At 26.2% G+C, this 18,620-nt stretch overlaps 1 protein-coding gene across 2 annotated transcripts; it reads right to left on the minus strand.

Moving 5' to 3' along the window:
* Nucleotides 1-847: 847 nt before the first annotated feature.
* LOC107454355 (protein lifeguard 1) lies at nucleotides 848-18,546 on the minus strand. Of its 2 annotated transcripts, none has more exons than XM_087165699.1 (11): nucleotides 18,407-18,546; nucleotides 15,898-15,990; nucleotides 12,164-12,242; nucleotides 10,561-10,614; nucleotides 7,902-7,992; nucleotides 6,974-7,011; nucleotides 4,938-4,983; nucleotides 4,802-4,843; nucleotides 4,635-4,724; nucleotides 4,484-4,531; nucleotides 848-2,821 (listed from the first exon to the last, which is right to left on the minus strand). In XM_087165699.1, exons 2-11 carry the CDS (start codon nucleotides 15,980-15,982, stop codon nucleotides 2,672-2,674), a joined length of 723 nt encoding a protein of 240 aa, XP_087021825.1. In that variant the 5' UTR covers nucleotides 15,983-15,990; nucleotides 18,407-18,546; the 3' UTR covers nucleotides 848-2,671. The 2 variants fall into 2 exon arrangements, with proteins under 2 accessions (XP_087021825.1, XP_087021827.1); XM_087165701.1 differs by having other exon boundaries at nucleotides 18,332-18,500.
* Nucleotides 18,547-18,620: the final 74 nt, after the last annotated feature.

Below are 18,620 nucleotides of genomic sequence, written 5' to 3' on the forward strand. Positions count from 1 at the left end.
CAACACTTCGTCGATATTCTCGTGTTTAAAAATTGAAAAAGAAAATTTTTTTTTCTTCAAAAATTGTAATGAACATAAAAGCTGATTTCTAAACAACAGCCTTAATATTTTTGGAATCCTAGTCAAATATGAAGTAGGGTGCAATGAATATTCGGCCCTTTTGACGAATAATTGGCTTAACATTCGGCAAGTATTATAGCTGTTAGTTTTAATCTTAAATATTTCTAATTATCTTAATATCTAGTTTTTTTTAATTATTATTATCTTAATCATTTCTATAAAAACTTTTTTTCTTCCCTCCACCCCATACCAATGATTCATTTAAGTTTTGATTATTTTTTAATAATGACTAAGCTCATTTCTACATAAAAAATATCTATTGATTTTTATTTTAAAAATATATTTTGTTTTGCTATTCGACAGCAGATTATTCGGCATTCCGCAAAAATCACTATTCATTACATCCCTAATATGAAATTTAAGTTATTTAAATATTTGAATAAGAAAAAAGATGAAAACATTAAAAACTGGTGAATAACTATTGCGGAAAGTAGAATTAAAAATATCAAAACCGGTTTATTACAAGGTTCCAAAGAAATTTTTTAATTACAGTCTTTCACCTCCCTATTTTCTTAGGTAACCAAATAGATTCTGATGTTTCAAATTTTTTCTTCAATAGGTTTTGATAAGTTTTTCACACGTAAATATTAAATTTACTGATTTTGTATATACCTTTTCAGCAATAAATATATTAAAAGTAATAAATTACTCCAAACTTTAAACTGAGATTTCATAAGTATTCGACACAAATTTATATGTTAGTGCACATATATAAAGAACAACACTATTAATCAAGAATTTCTTTAATGGGAGTCACAAATTTTAGGTCTGTGTCTTCCAAACTGACTTGACACAGATTTTGGCATATACAAGTTTCTGACTACATATTCAGATTTACATATCAATAACTTAAAACAAACAAAAACACAAACTTGTTCACAAAAGTGGAGAAAAATCAATATTTGGTAAATTGTGTATAAACTGTACACTATGACATACATAAACAGTTACAGAAATCAGGGTGTTGTAATCACACATAGGAAAACAACAAAATTATCAACATCTCAGCCTTTTCTCCCCATAAATCTTCAGGAACAAGTATAGATGTCACTTACATATGTTGCTCTCAGCAATGTAAGTAAAATAATCAATACTTTTAAGTAACAATACGTGTAATTTTAATCTTTCTCAATCTGAGGATAAAGAATTATATATACACTATTTTGAAAAGTTTGAAAGCTATCTCCATGTTGTCTCTATTCATTCAAGTTACTTTTGCAGGGGTCTGTCCAAGCCGAATTTACTACCGTTTAGCGGTATCTTCACAAATTCAACTTTAGGAAGAACAGTAGTTTCACAAAATACTTTTACTTAAAAAAATTTTTTTAATTTTTCACAAATTATGTTTAAATTTTCACAAAATAGGTACCTCTTAGAAAAGCCTAGACAGACCCCTGTTTTGCCAGTATCATACTTATGACAAAATTTGTCTAAGAAATAGATGTGTCAAAAGTAACAGATAAAATATAACTGACGAGGTAGGTAGACGAAGTTTCCAAGTGTCATTTTAGTAAATTTGAGTTATTTTATAAATTTATACATTGACAATAGAAAAGAAAGATTATGCCCTACCTTAATCATTTTTCCATAATCTTTTGATTGATGAAATGGCATTAAATAAAATTATTCACTTCAAGGCATTTGCACTCTTGGCGTTTTAATTTGCTGCAATTAGAAATTCTTTTTATGTTTACACGCCAGCTGTTTACTGCCGAATGCACACTAACAATGCTTTTCCATTTCAAAAACACTCAAGGCCTTTTACTTAAAACTTTCATCTACTGAGATCCATAAAATTTAAATACTTGACAAAATAAGTTTATATTCCATAGTCCGATGGAACAAAATAAAATCTACTGAAATAGCAAAATTTTTGTTAAAGTACTTTTCTCACAAAGTTTGTAAATTAAGAACTATTCTCGAAGTAAATGCAATTCCAAAATACAAAAACTAGATTGAATATTTACAATAAAATATAGATACATATTAATTTAAATTTATGTCATTTCTACAAAAAATCATTTTTTTAAAAAATAGTTTAGTTCAAAATAAAAATTTACATTTTGAATACTTCCACAAATTGAATTTTTTTGACATAAAACAAACTTTATTGCAAACACAAAATCAAAACTGTAACTGTTCTATACTGTAACATAGGGAGAGCATCCAAACTTTTAAAGAATAATCAACAACCAGTTAGCCAAAGCGTGTTTTAATACCTAAGCACCACACAAATATTTAAAGCTTGTAAAATCAGATATACATTTCAACAACTTTGAAATACAGTAAATACAATATCTACAACTGGGTGCAAACATAATTTCACAACCATTTAAAAAAAAAAAAAAATCAATTTTATTTATAAAAACTGTTTTTAAATTTTAACAACTTTTGTTTAAACAAAAAATTCAATTACAATATCACAAGAGTTTGATGTAGGAATACACAAAATTATTTAGATATTTTTTCCTGTAAACAGCCAATAATCGTGAAAATAAAATTATATAAATTGAAAGATAAAATCAAAATTCAATCAAATACTTTTAAAATTTTAGTTTCTGGATCCAATGATCTGGAGAATGTAGATGAAGAGGTTAATAATATCCAGGTACAAATTCAAAGCAGCAAAAATGTATTCTTCAGGTGAGATCGAATATTTGTGGTGGCCTCCAATCAATAATTGAGTATCATAAACCAAGTACTGAAAAATAACAAATATTTAAAAATATGAATCATTATATTCAATGCAGAAAAATATATTCATTGCATTCTCAAATTCAAAACATATTTTAATGAAACTTGGTAAGGAATGAATTTGTTCAATATCAATCAATCATTAAAGATTTGGTTCGTATAAAAATTGGGAAAAAATCAACTAAGCTTTTCATGTAAATGATCTAATGAAGTTTTAATTTGCAACAAATATAAAATTACTTAAGGCCAAAATAATTTTTTTTAATTATGCCTAACCTGTTAAAAAAGAATAAATATAAAATGCTAGCTTTCATGGATGATACAGGGATACTCAATTCAAAATGAGGAGAAACTAAATTAACCCAATAAGACATGTTAAGAAACTACTAGGCATAAGATTACAAAACAAGAAAAACATAGGAAATTAAAAAATGAAAAGAACGTTTTTGGGATAACAATTTCAAGATTACTTTGTGTGCAGCAAATTTTTTAACAAGAGAATTTTTTTAACAATAAACTATTAACAAGAGAATTAATAAATCTTATGGATATCATTAGGAAATGAACGAGTTAAAAAATACAGCACTCAAATTCTCAAATCATCTTGATATAATGAACTGTTACTAATATAATATTTAAATTAAATAAGATTATACCACAATATAAAACAAATGAGCAATATAAACATCAATGATATAAATAGCAAAACTGACCATGTAAAAACAGGGTTTAATTAACAATACTTAATAAAAATTAAACAGTAATCGATCCCCTAACAAGTCACATTAAAAAATTCAATTTAAAGCACCTGACATTAATATATTTTTTCCCTCAATGCCTACCTGGAGAATGACCTTTCGTCATACAGGCATCTGAAGGGCAAATTTGTTGGCCACTTTTTCACGGGCACCATATCAGGTGGGTCAACATTGCTCCCACAGTAGATAGTACAGAGAAGGAAAGAACATCCATGCCTTGCCCAGGATTCGAACCCAGAACCTTTTTGATGCAAGGCCAGTTCTCTGACCCCTACACAGGCCGGTTGGCACATTAATATTTATCAATTGAAGGATTTAAAATCGATGTTGATTGGTCTTTTGATTATTTTTTAAAAAAAAATGTACAGTAGAAATTTTCAATAGTGTGGTCATTTTTTAAAAACAAATATATATATATATATATATATATATATATATATATATATATATATAAAAAGAGGTAAATGATTGAATGGGGAAAAGTATGGCTGTGAGGTAAACCTTGTGTCTAGTAGATTTGCTACTACTGTACTTTAGACAGCATAGAATGTTAGACACAAAAATTGACTTAGTTATTATCTTTAGCATCATATATGGAATCACACACATAGATTCAAAAGACTAACGGCTAAATTGTAAACAATTATCTTTACTTTTCCAATTAAATTACATTTTTCGAACCTAAACATTGATGACATAAATAAAATTCAAATTCAAGCTTAAATATTTTTTTAAGAAATTTACCATTAGTACAATAAATAGAAAACTGAAGAATAAAATATCACTCTCAAACATATTGGGCTTTTTAAACACATATTTAAAATGAGGTAACACAATACAGGATGTTATTTGAATCATAACGCAGGAATTTTAATTTCAGTACATATAATGTAAAATAACTTGATACTTACCATGGAAAATATGAGAGCACCAACACAAGCATAAACCAGCTGTACAATCTAGAAAAAAAAGATATCATCAATAAGGTAAGGATAATTCTGATTTGGTACGTAGCATACAAAGTATTAACATATAATTAGGAAAAAAATGAAAAATACATACCCGATCATGGAGGAAAATAGCCAAAAATCCAAAGATTACAAAGCACAGCAGAGCCACAAACAGAAATCCACCCATCATGGTAAAATCATACTATTAATGAAAGACAATATTTAAAATTTATGGGAAAATAATGATTTAGAATTGAATAAATTAAATCCAAATTTTACCTTGGTTTGAAACGCAAAAGCAGTCAAACCCAAACATATAAACTAAAAAGAAAGAAAAGTCAAAATTATTATTTTTTTTTTAAAAAAGGGTAGAAATATTACAATTTTACTTAACAATGAATTATGTTTCACTTACTGCACAAATTCCAGCAGCCCACATTACTTCCTCAGCTTCATAAGCACTATAATGAGATAAAGACATTATCGAAACAAGAAACTAAAGTCAAGAGTAAAAAAAAGTAAAAATTAATACTAAACAGATAAACATAATACTTCCCGTTTTTTATGGAAGTACCTTCATCGTCCAAACACAAAACGAAAGAGAGGAACACAGAAATGAGTAAGAAAAATACAAAACAAGTTATAGCAAGGAAAAAAAAAAGTTGATTAAAAGAAAAGGGAGAGCAAGATGATAAAACAAAAGGGTGCTAAAAAAAAAACAATTTTGGCGACTATGCTAAATTATTTTTGCACACGAAATCATCCGGAATTATGAAATCATACATTTTTTCTACAAATATGAGTTTTTATACCAATTTTTCGATTAAAAAGTATAGAGGGTAATCAGAATCTAAAAATATTATTTCCGATAGCTTAATCAGAAGTCTCAGTCCCTTAATGCTAACTTAATTTTTTGCATATTTTGCTTTTGTATAAAATTATGCATTCAAGTGAATCAAACAATTTTCGCTCACAATTATAAGACTTGTTAATTTATGTTTTAAATAGAGAAGAATACGCAAAAAGAGAAATAAACATTAAAGGCATCCAAACTTTCAATGAAGGGTAAGGGAGAGTGGGGTAAGATCAGGTAGTGACTGGGCACCTCTATTTCGCCGAAATTAGTTCTGTTTTCTGGCGGACAAACGTTAATTTAGATTCTATTATTTATCGACTGTGTCATCTCTCTAATGATGTTTTGTTTTTAAACTATTATTCGCGAAAGATTTCCAAAATTTTTCACAATCTATTTCTCAGAAATCTACACCGGTTGGATAACTTTAACTAAATACTCCGGCGAATCATAGGCAATGGTAGAATTTATGGTGTCAATCTGCAACATTATCCTCATAAACCCAAATTTATCTGTGAGGCCAAAGCTGGTTAAGATATTATTATTGTAAAAAATCAGCCTAATTTAATATATATATACTAAAGCAGCACTCGCAAAAGTATGGTTAAATTGTATCCAAAAAACTTTTTTGTTTAAATTCAATAAAAAGGATAATAAATTCCTATACTGTAAAAACCTGCAATTAAGTAACAATTCATTTTACTTTTTTTGTTCCTTGCAGCGTGCTGTCAATTCAGCATTGTAATTTTTATGAGAAACAAAATTATAGATGATTTAAAAAGAGAGGTAACGTTAGAATACTTAGCTTAAGAGGAGAATTCACAGAGGTACACATTAATCACAATAAAGAAATGATAATATTGGAATAAAAGTTATCCATTTCAAAAGACAAAATTAATTTGCAGTTTACTACCAGTGTAATAGGGTATTTAAGTTTCATGAAAATTAGTTTTTTATACTCAAATTTATTCAAAATTTTTTGAGGTGATAAGTCTCATTTTAAGAAATTTAAAAGTTCCTTTTTTTCCTTTATTTTGCATTTGGACACAAATAAAAGTTTATACATGCTTTCAGTGGCCTTAAAAAAATAAAGTGACACCAAAAATATTTCATTTGCATTTTCTTTTGGAAGAAATAGCGCATCCAATACTACTGCAAATATTAAAGACATATACCCAATCAGAATAAAAAATACTAAAATGGCAATTTGTGAGCATATTTTGAGATAATACAATAACAGAAAAAAAATACTGAAAAGTCACATGTCTGATTAAGTTATACTATACGTATTATATACTGGAATTGTCTAAATGTGATATATATTTTTACATCTACTTTAGAGCATTACCATTTTTTTCCTCAGCTTATATTTCTAAAAAGCTTTTTTTTTTACCCAGAATTACCCTTAAACATTTTTATTGTTACCTAACACTTTACTAGTGATAAGCAATAGTTTACGAGTTTTTAAATGATTAGTGAGACTAACTATTAAGAAGGAAAAAAGGAATTAAAACTAGAAAAGACAGCTGAATTGAAAAGTTTGACAACCCTAGATTTAAACAGTTTATTGCAATCATACATACAATTACTTAACTTACCAAGCTGCAACTCCAAGGAGAAAAGATTCAACAAATGTCTGAAAAGAATTTAATAAATTTTATTAGCAAATGTTAAAACTGGTCAAAATTATTAAGTTATTTTTCATTGCAAGAATTTAATTTTATTGATTAATTCAGAATACATACGGCTAAAAGCTTCCTAAATTTTTACTGTTTGTAAAAAATTATTTTTCAAAACATACGCCTACTTTAGTTTCATTTTTAATGATAAGAAATAATTATTTCAAAATTGTATCCTTTAAAAAATAAACCCCAGACCATGGCAGCATTTTCTATCTATATCATGTTTGTAAAACTTTAAAATTTAACTGAGGTTAATTAAATTAGTTGTCTTCACTTTCGTTTTGTCTGGAAAAAAAAACATAGTATCAAAATAGATTTTGCAATGACTATATGTCTTTAATCAATGATTTCAAAAAAGCATAAACGTAATATTATTACAGTTAGATTATTTGTAATAGTTTTTCAAAAAAATATTTTATTTTTTTTTGATCAGATAAAATATGATGTTTTACTATATAATCAAGATGATTACATACTTCAAATATTGCTTTGTTAGGTATTTAAAGAAATATGAATGGGCATAAATTTGAGATTTGCCACAGGCGCTATTTTCGCTCTTTCCTTAGATATGCCTCTGCATATGAGGTTTTGACAATTGAGTTACTTTTATAAGGATAGTTCGAAATAAGTAAAAAGGTTGACATAAATGATAAAACTCTCTGCAAACATAAGCATTTACAATTATTAATGCTAGCTAAAAACTTAAAACAGAGAATATAAAAATTTGCATAAAAAAACAAATACAACAACACATGCATTAACATATTCTAAATACTAAAATTTTTGCATAAATCATTTTTTTAAGGAATACAGAAATTTTTTTAAAAAATTGAAAATAACTTACAAATAAAAAAAGGCAAATGAAATTTAATGGAAAGGTTCTTCTCACATTATCACAGCAAGCCATAGCAATCATCAATACAAACACCATGACACTGAAAGAATTTTTAGAAATTAAAAAGGTAAAAGAATAGAGAATTCAATTAAGATTTATCTTTCAATAAAATTATGATAATACATTTAATAGGGAAAACAATTATTTAAAAAATATCTTCATGATGTCTTCAGCTAGTTACCTTATTGGTTGAATGAAAAGAAACACACTTTCTCCAACCAATTTTTTCTTTAAACCACCAACTGATCTGCCCCAAGAACAAACTAATTTGTCAATTGCTGGTTTATAAAAAATTTACAATATTTGCATAACACCATTCTTGTATGTAAACTCTTTTTGATTTATTTAAATGTTTGTACTCCAAATTTAAAGAATAATTTTTATAGCAAAAAAAATGTAAAGGCCTTTTTTTTTTTTTTTTTAATGTCTACTAAGGCAAAAAAAAGTTGAAAGAAAATGAACAGTGAAGATTAATATATGCTTCAATAATTCAATTTCTGGCTCTTTTTTCTTTTGATTATCTCTCTTAGCTTTTTCTTCCACTTCTTAGATATACCCATTAAAAATTTTCCTCCCTTAAAAAAAAAAAAAAATCATCAATTTTTCCTTTATTTTATTTTTTTAATCTTAAGATACCCTTCTTTTTCTTCTTCTGGTCTTTAAGATAAAGATGACACAATCCATATACACCATACGTTAGAAATTCTTTAATAATGGGAATCCCTGAAATTTTAGAATAAAGCTTTATAGCATGTCTAATCACTAACCTGTCATTTAATCCCTAATTTTTCAACTCATTCTGATTTGCAAATTTTATCCTTTTATGAAACTCTACATGGGATACAGAAAATCCTCACTGTATCAATGAGACAATGACAGACAAACATTAAAGAGCGCACTTATACATGGATATTTGAAGTGTCCCAAATCTGTTTTCAGATATTCTGCCAAAAAAGATCAATTCTTGAATCACTACTAATAGCGAAACTCACTTTCTGCTAATAAAATCTTTTATAATATTTAGAGTCATTTTTTTTATGTTAGTAAATACATATTTTGCCAATAGAAGCAGCATTTTTTCAGAATGGTATGCGTTCAGTTCAAAGTTCTCACTGACGTTTGAAAAACATATGCAGTTGGGCCAATCAGCAGAAAAAAACTTTAGCCAAGTGAATAAAATTTCTTTAGCCGAATAAGTTTTCTACGCTTAACTTAGTTACTGATCCGAATTAACCTATTGATACAGAAACTATCAAAATAATTGAAATGTCAAGAAAAAGAAGAAATTCAACTGAAACACGAGTCTGTAATAGTGCTAGAAATAAAAAAAAATTGTTTTCTCAGCTCTCACAATTTGGCTTTATTGTAGTTTCTTTATCACAGAATAAAACATCTGTCACGATTTGTAAATTGGTGTGCAAAAACCATGGTCCAGTTGTAAATTTGACAGTGCATTGTTTCTCCTAGAAATATTAATAATGTCAATATGCAGTTATAGGTACACATCTAGCCTGTTATTTTTGCACAATTTATTGATATCTTTTTCCTAATATTAAGATTTTTATTCCCAATGCTCATTTTCAATTTATTTCTGAATCAGTGCAACAAAAAAAAGACCTCAATTTTTATTTCAGTATTTAATACATGTATTGGAACTACTCATTCAGACCTTTGAAAATTTTCCAAATATGAACGAACCATATAAATTTGAGTTTTCTACAATGAAATTCACCTTTCTGCTTTCTTATTGTTTTCTTAATTTTTCAGATTGAGTAAATTTGCCATCTTAGGTAAAAATACAGACAATATTTTGTGGCCAATCGCTATTCAAGAAGTTTCTCAATTCCTTGTGCTCTTTTTTTCTCCTTTTCCTTTTTTAAAAAAATATTTACATTATTGTCCACTAACATTACTAATAAATGTTACTAGCCACTAAATAAATAGGAGAATCTTCCTATTCTTCAATTCCTTTAAAAAATATTAATCCATATTTCTCTTCATCAATAAGTTCAGCATATATAATTCACTTACAGGTTTATCAGAAGTCAACCTCAATAACTTGAGCGGCAAACTTACACTGTTGAGAACAGTTTCTTCTGAGCCCTTGAAAATTGCTTCTAAGTGTCAGGTCAGTATACAACTTCCTGAGGCTGCTTGGACAAATACATAATTTGAAATTGAAGTTCTTTCTTTACTGTATTATTTACAGTATCATCAAACAACAGTGTGGAAAACAGTTTTAGACTAATTAAGTTGTTTTTAAAAATAAGAGACAACAGAAAATATCAGAAAAATGTTTATGAAATTAAAAATTAAGCACAGACTAAATTATAATAAAAATTACAATTTAGAGGATTATTAAATGAAATAGAATATAAATTAATTAAAAATGCAATGAACTTTTAGAAACATATTAGGTAATTTTACTTTAACTGATACAACTTTTTCAATGGCCCTGGTCTAGTCACACTATTTGATGCAAAAGCACCAGGAATGGACATTCTTTTGCCAATGAACCAGAATAAATGCATTATGAATTGACCTAAGTACTCAAAAGTAACTAATAGAACAAACCACAACTTAAATAAAAAAAAAAAATACAACTTACATGGCAACGATAATCATCTCAGAATGTTCCGCTGTATAATTTCGCACAGATTCACTATAAAAAAATACATACGAACTTACAAACAAGAAGTACTTAAGAATTATATGGTTGACATCTACTTATTTCAGTTTTATAAAAGTAAAATCTTCAAATTAGATCAATTATATAATGGCTTGAACAGTGAAAGAACAAGAGTAATCAAATTATATACGAGTCATTCCAATGTATTCATGTGGGAGATTTCATAGTCAAGCTCTGATATACTTTTCTTTTTTTTATTATAAAAACAATTTTTTTAACTACACTATTCTGAAATTTATTTCTAGTTGAGGTAAAAAAAATCTAATATAATACCAAAAAATTATATTGTACATTCTCAAAATTTTGAGCTTTTTCCACAAATTTCTAAAATTTTTCACAAATTCCATGTACTTCTGTTATCTATTTTTTTGAAACTACGCCAAATGCTGAGAGTTAAATAATGTTACTTAGCATTTCAAAAGCAAAACTAGCAATGTCTGTATTTTTTTTTACACTATGAAAAATTAGTTACTCTACTCTAACTGTAACATAAAGTTATTTTAAACATACTTGGTTACTTGTATATAATAATACATAATTTTTGATACAAAAATAAAAAATTTGATAATTCATATGACTAGTAAAAATTCATAGCATTCTCAGAATTTAAAAATAAAATATTTTATAAAGTTGTTACAGATCCAATGGAAAGCTCTAACAACAAACAATTACTCATTAATTTGCCCACCATCCCCTAAAATTCTTTAGCCCCTACCGTAACAAGGCATCCCTTATTTTTTTGGAGATTACGATCTAGAATGTTATGCTAATCTTTCGTCAAAAAGAAATTCAAAATGCTCTGTTTGCTGGGTAGTAACACATAATAGTGTTTTAAAATTTTTGTTATCGAATGATTCGTTCTCAAAGACAGTATTTTTATTTTGAAAGAAATAAGTTAAATTTTTTCTTAATGGGACACTACATAGGAATAAATATTTCAGTTCTGATATTTTAGATGCATTAAGACAACAATGCATCTGTAGAATAGCAAACAGAATTTTAGAATATTGGTCGTAATAACTAAGATTTTGTAAAAAGGGGTACATAAAAGAGTTTAGAATGTGCTTAAAAGCTCAAATTAAAGTTCATTTAAACTTGATTTTGGATCAAGATTAATAAAAATCATTGATTTTGTAGTAAATAAATGAAAAGAAACTGTGATGAAATGTGTCAAAAATAACGAATTATTTCACTTTAAAAGGAGAAGATATATGTTTTTCAATATATCCTCACTTTACTAAACCTGATAATATTAAAAAATAGTATATTATACTGATTTTATATATAAAAATATTTTATTTTAAAATGTGAATAATGGTTATTATTTAACAATCTTAATTAACAAATTAAAAAAAAGGCATTGCATTCCATTGAATAAAAATTAAATATTAAACATAAAATTTTTCAAAAATAATTTAAAATTGAAATAATATTGCATTCTGCAGAGAATCTAAAATCTTAAAATTAAAGAATGAACAATGATAAAATAACGTTTGTAATAATATTTGAGCCAAAAACTCACTTGTAAATAAAGAGGCAAATAAATCCAACAGTGATTGCCAACTGGACCATCAATATAGAATACACTTTCCGAATAAAAGCTATAAAGAAAGTTAACATAAGTAATTTAAAATAGAATAAATGAAAAACAAAGAAGTTTTAAATTTATTTATTTATTTTTTAAAAAATTAATCTGCTTTATTAATTTTCAATATTTACATTAATTACTGTTCAAATAAGAATAGTTCAAAATAGAAATTAAAAAGAATAATCAAAAGCTTTATTCAACCATAAGAATATATAAAACTGTAATAATTCAAAATAAAAAAAAACACAAAATAATGCTCAAGCATTAACAATATACTTAATAAGCAATAGCTCAGGGGCCGTTCAAAAAGTACGTACATCCCGAAGGGGGGGGAGGGGATTTGCTATTATGTACGGTTTTGTACGATGGGGAGGGGGGGAGGTATTATACAAAGTACGTACTTTATAAACATACGCCAAATTTAAATTTGACTTTATCCTACACACTCCTTAAGTAAATATTTAATTTTATTTAAAACATAATTATTTTAATTTTTATGAAAAAGGGGGGTAGACTAATAAAATGTACGTACTCTAAGGGGGGGGGGGAGTAAGACCTTATGTACGGTAATGTACGAAGGGGGGGAGGGGTTTGAAATTTCTCCATTTTTGTGTACGTACTTTTTGAACGGCCCCTCAAGCAATAACTTAAAAGATTTATGATGTTAAAAATGTTTTTACTTTATTTAAATTTTCAAGCAAAAAAGCAATACTTATGAAACAGTAAAATACTATTTTAATGGAACAAGTTTGAAACATTAAGGTGGAAAAATAGAAAAGAAAGAGGCGCTAATTAATGTGACACTCTAAATGGGGAGAAATACCATAAAAATCTTTTGGCGGAAATAAATAGAAAAATCAAAAGTTTTAAAGGGACAACTTACAACTCCTGAATAGAAAGATTGGAAAAAACCATGACCTTTTAGAGAAAATTTTAAAAAGAAATATATTAACTTTAAAAACCTTCAATGCTCAATACTTATTAAATAATTCAGTTTAGAAAAAAAATTGGTTATTTTAATACATAAAATTAGATAACACTGACACATTTGAATTGTTACATAAAAATTTATATTTGTTTCTGCTAAATGTCAGAAAAATGAAAACAATAAAAAAATATAAGTGAATTTATAAAGTTATTTTTAATTAAATAATTTTCTAATCATATTATATGCATAAAGTATGCTTAAAAATACTCAGTAATTAATTATTTGTAATTTAAAACTCTTAGAAATTCTAAATTACAACTGTATGTACCCACAAGATATTCTCCTAAATATGTTTAACGAACTAGACAAAATTAATTTAATGTTAAACTTATGTTCAGCTTGAGTTTTGTTTTCACTGAGAACTAAGACGTTTTAGTTCCCCCTGAAAACCCTTACCTTCGAATTAGTTTCTAGAACAAAAAGACTTTTACTGTAAGATTAAAGTATTGATTGCATTATAATAGCATAGTTTACTAACAGTTAAAAATTTTTTTTTTAAAAAAAGTCAGATTTTGAAAAAAATTGCGTCTGGTAAGTAAATTTAATTTCTAACTTTCATTACAACTGTCTACTAATACTTAAATTTATAATGAGACATATAGGAATATTAATTTTTTTTATTTAACTCTTATGCTATTTATGCAAAACGATTTTCATCCTTTAACATAATAAAATATTTGTTTTAATCCCTATAATTTTTATTTGCACTAACTGTAATTTTTTTGTCTCCTTTGTTTCTAAGCATTTTACAAATTTATTATAAAATGGAAGACTTGAAACTACTTTGTTGCTAAACATTGAAAATTGAATTTGAGCATGTAAATAAATTCCATGAATTATTTGGTCAATATGGTATTTTCAAGTAATATCAAAAGTTACATAAACAATTTGTCCAAACTAGTACAAGTGAGTATGAAATATATAATCCAGGTTCCCTATTAATAATAAGTTTATCTTCAAATAGGTTTTAGCTAGAAAAAAGTAACTATGTTTTTTAAACTATATGTGCAACATTTTTACATTTTTTATATAGTTTTCATAAAAACTGATATCGACCATTAAATTACACTAAATTTGACAATCTTGTAACTAGAAATAAGCACTCTTCATTATAAAACATAATTGGAGAGGCTGAAAAATCATATTGAATAGCATTGGAATGATCATTTTTTTAAAGAGGAAAAAAAAAGATAGAATTAACAAAAATTATAAATAATTAGGTAGGTTGTAACATTTTGTTAATAAAAATTTTAAGTGTATTCAATATTAGACCGTTTAAACAAATAATTTTTCTTTTAGCCAAATTGCTTAAAAAAGTCTGGTTTTATTATTTTTTTAATAAAAGTATTTATATATAAAATAAAAAGTAATATTTTTTTATTTAACAGGGAAAAAAACTTTTTATTTAATCAAATATCACGAAATGAAAAAATATAAAAATTTTTACATTTGTGTTTAATAGTCAATATGATTTACTGCTCTGGAATGTTAATCTGCATTACAGGGTTGGAGTTTTTGCCGGCAAAAAGGGGTTTTTGCCAGGACATTGGCAAAAACCAAATTATCTAAATTGCTGATTAAATATTATTACAAAATACTTGAAACAAATTTAAATCAATCATAAGAAATAATAATTTTGATACATTACATGAAAAAATTATTTTTAACATATTAATAATTAATATAATGGTAATAATTTTTAAAAGATTGAAAGTTTGTGATCTCTTTTCATTTTAGAATCCTAAAATAAATGTTTTTTTACAAATAAATAAATATTATTATTTGTATAATGTTATTATTTATTATAAAAAATTATTATTTGTACAATAATTAACTACACATGTTGATAGATATTTTATGCTTTAAATTATAGTTATATTAATTTAAAATAAGTTCATTTCACTGGAAAAAAAAGAATAATCACAAATTTTCCAATCAATAATGTTTTAAACTACTAAAATTATATATTATTACATTATCATTTAATTATGGAATAATAATTTTGTTAATTTTTTTGTAATTATTTATATTTATAGCATATATTTCAATTTCAGGAATAATTTTGTATCAAAAATGTGTTTTTGTCCTCTCATCTTGGAAAATATAGGTTTTTGCCACTTTTTGCCAATTTGCTTGGCAAAAACCTGTTTTTGCCAGGATGGTTTTTACCGGTATTTACCATGGTTTTTTCCGCCTGCGGCAAAATCTTGCCAACCCTGCTGCATTATCATACTAGAGGGGGGGGGGAATCACTTTCATATGCATTACTAAAATAACATTTTTAGATGTTGAATGTTCACTAGCATTTCAAGTGGATTGTAAAGCAGTATGTAAACAGATTAAAAATATTTAGTAATTATTTCTTTTACATCATATTAGCTTAGTTATAGAATAAAAGTGGATACATTCGGAATTTATTAAAAAATCGATCGATAGATTAAAAAAAAAAGGTCTCAATGAAATATTCATGAATGATTTAGATACCTTTAATTTTGGCTTTTGAGTATTATTTGACCTTAATAATTTTTTTTTAATGTAAACCAAAACCAGAATTTTTTTGTTCAAAAAAAAAGTTTTTTGAAATCTTGAGTATATCAAATAAATTTCTTCCTGAAAATTAAAAAGAAGTACAGTTCAAATATCAAAGAAATAAGCAAATATATGTTATCAAAATACTTACCCATGCGAATGGCTTTCTCAGAAAAACTGCTTCCAAACTCTGCCCCCAAAGTAGCATATTCGGAATCTGTTTTAAATTCGTTCATGTTTTGTCCTAAATGAAGTTTTAGCATTAGTTAATATAAAAAATCAACAGGTTAGAACACAAGATAAATAAAAAACAGAAGGAAATAAAAAAGAAAACATAGTTCGAAAAATAGAACAAAATACGAAAATTTATAAATGCCAGAAGAAACTAAAAATAATTTTAAGAAATTTAACCAATTTAAAATATACTAAGTAGCCATTAAAAAAAATAGTGAAAAATATTTAATGTCACAAGAACAAGGAATAACCAAATCTATAAGTTTTCAATTAGATTGAAGAGTTTGAAACCTTGAGCATTACTAAATTTCTCTGAAAGGTTTTAGTTTTAACCTGTCTGTTTCATTTCCCATTGAAGCAATTTTTATAATATTGATGTGCTCTATGGAAAGGAAACAATGGAATTTTGTATTACTTTGTATTAAAGCAAAGAGCTCAAATTAAAATGTCAGAGTTTTAGCTACTCCGAAAACTAACAAAATTTTGATTGATGAAAAAAGGGCAAAACTAACAATCGACACTCTTCAAATGGCGAATAAATAAAATAAAGTGGCTATAAAAACATTATCATCATTCACAGATAACTTGCCCGTTTTTTTTGTCATTTGCAGGGGTCTGTCCAAACATTTTGTGAAAGGTCCTGTTTTTGAAAATTGTAAAAAAACTATTCATAATTTGTGAAAATAAAATAAGCGTTAAGTAACATTCTTTCAACCAAGGTCCTGCTTTTGACCTGCATCTCTAGTTATTTTCTAGAGTCAGTTATTTTTCTTTAAAAAAATATTTTTGCATAACATTTATTTATGCTATGAAAAGTAAATATTTTTTCATAACAATTTAGAATCAAATAAAAAAGAAATTAAAAAAGGCAAATCAAATGCAAAAGGTCAAAAAAAAGAAGAAAGAATGAATGAACAATGAATACAGAAATAAAGCCGATAGCAGCAGTTGTAGAAATTCTAAGCTTAAAATTTTATGTTTAATTAAAAAGCTTAATTTTCCAGAGTTTGTTATTACATTTAATTCTGACAGAAACAAGTTTAAAATCGAACATATTATCTACTCTTTTTCCGTTTTTTTAATTATTATTTTTCTTCCTAACATAATGTTATAATAATAAATAATATTTTTTTAGAATTACATTTATTTAAACTAAAAAAGAAAACATTTTTTCAACTATTTAGTTGCAAAATCATTAATAAGGTACTTTTATTGCAAAAAGCGGCCAGTTAAAAGAAGAATGCAACCAATAAAACTAGTGGATGAATTTTCTAGTATTGCCCCTTATTTATAACAAATTCCCTTTAGGATACACAATAAATTCCAAACTATAGCTACTAAATAACTTTTGCAACTTGTCTTATCACACAGCTCAGAGTTAGATTTAAAATTTGAGTGAGTGCTGTAGAGATTTAATATGAGGATTGACATTTAATTATGACAAAACATTTATTTTATTGTACAGGGTGCGTAGCCAAATTATACAACAAAAAATAAGAACCTTGTAAGCACTTTTCAAGCAATCAAAAAAAATTTTTTTGAGCACTTTAAAAAAGTATCATAACAAGGCAGGGCTTTAAAGTTTTTGACAATTGACGGTTTTATATTGTTTAAATCGTCATGTGAAAAAAAAAGTTTTAGCATTGCTTTTGATAATTGTAAAAAATCTTGAATCTTTTCTTTAGATTAAATAAAATAAAAACTTTAAAAAAAAAAAAAAAAAAAAAACGCAATGAAGTTAGTTCTCTATTAAAGTTTAGTTGTCATTCATTTAATTTCTGCATTTTTGATTAAAAAAAGTAGTTTCTTTTTATTTCATGCATTTAATAATAAATCTGAAGTTCGAGATTAGCTTTGGGATAAAGTGTTGAATCAGAGACCTCTTGCTTTGGCAAAAAAATATTTATTGTACAATTTTATTGAAACTCCATTTCTGGTCCCCATAACATTCATTGATGTCACTTTATGAGAGAGTTTTTTGTTTGTTGATAACTTAAAATGTCTAATAAAAGTCAATATATGTCTAAATATTTAGTTTAGAGTTTTAGATCATATAAAAAGATTTGTATAAAAAAATGTATCTACAATTCTAAATTTCATCTATATCAGTAAACACTAATATAATCTACATCGCTTGAAAGGGGAAATCCCCTTCCTTCAGGACCATTGCAAGTAAATTCAAAGGAGTTGAGGAAAAGTTTTTATGTATAAAAACAAACTAGCAGGCATGCTAATTAATAATTCATGTAACATTTAATAAAATAGATAACACCATACAGTCAATTGAACTGATAAACACTGAATATGTATATTTTAATGCAACGCAAAATACTATTGTGTGGAAAACATACCAGTAAAAAGGCTAAAAATTTATATTTTAAAAAATATAAATAGTAATAAATTAAATTAAATTGAATTACGCTTACTCAAATTTTAAATCTGAGTAGTACTAATGATTTTACGATTAAAAACAGATGACAAGAACCAAGAGCAACACCATGAAATTTCGAAGTGGAAGTTGTAGTGTGGCGAAAATGTCACTTGGTTTTAACCAACGCATTTACACTGTATACAAAAACTTGCATATGCGAATTTGGAGATGTGAGCAAAAGCCTTATTCGTGATTTTTTATAGCACTAA

The sequence above is a fragment of the Parasteatoda tepidariorum genome, chromosome 6 (assembly GCF_982258835.1).
Source record: "Parasteatoda tepidariorum strain Cologne lab strain chromosome 6, Ptep-v5.0, whole genome shotgun sequence".
NCBI classification, from domain to species: Eukaryota; Metazoa; Arthropoda; class Arachnida; order Araneae; family Theridiidae; genus Parasteatoda; species Parasteatoda tepidariorum.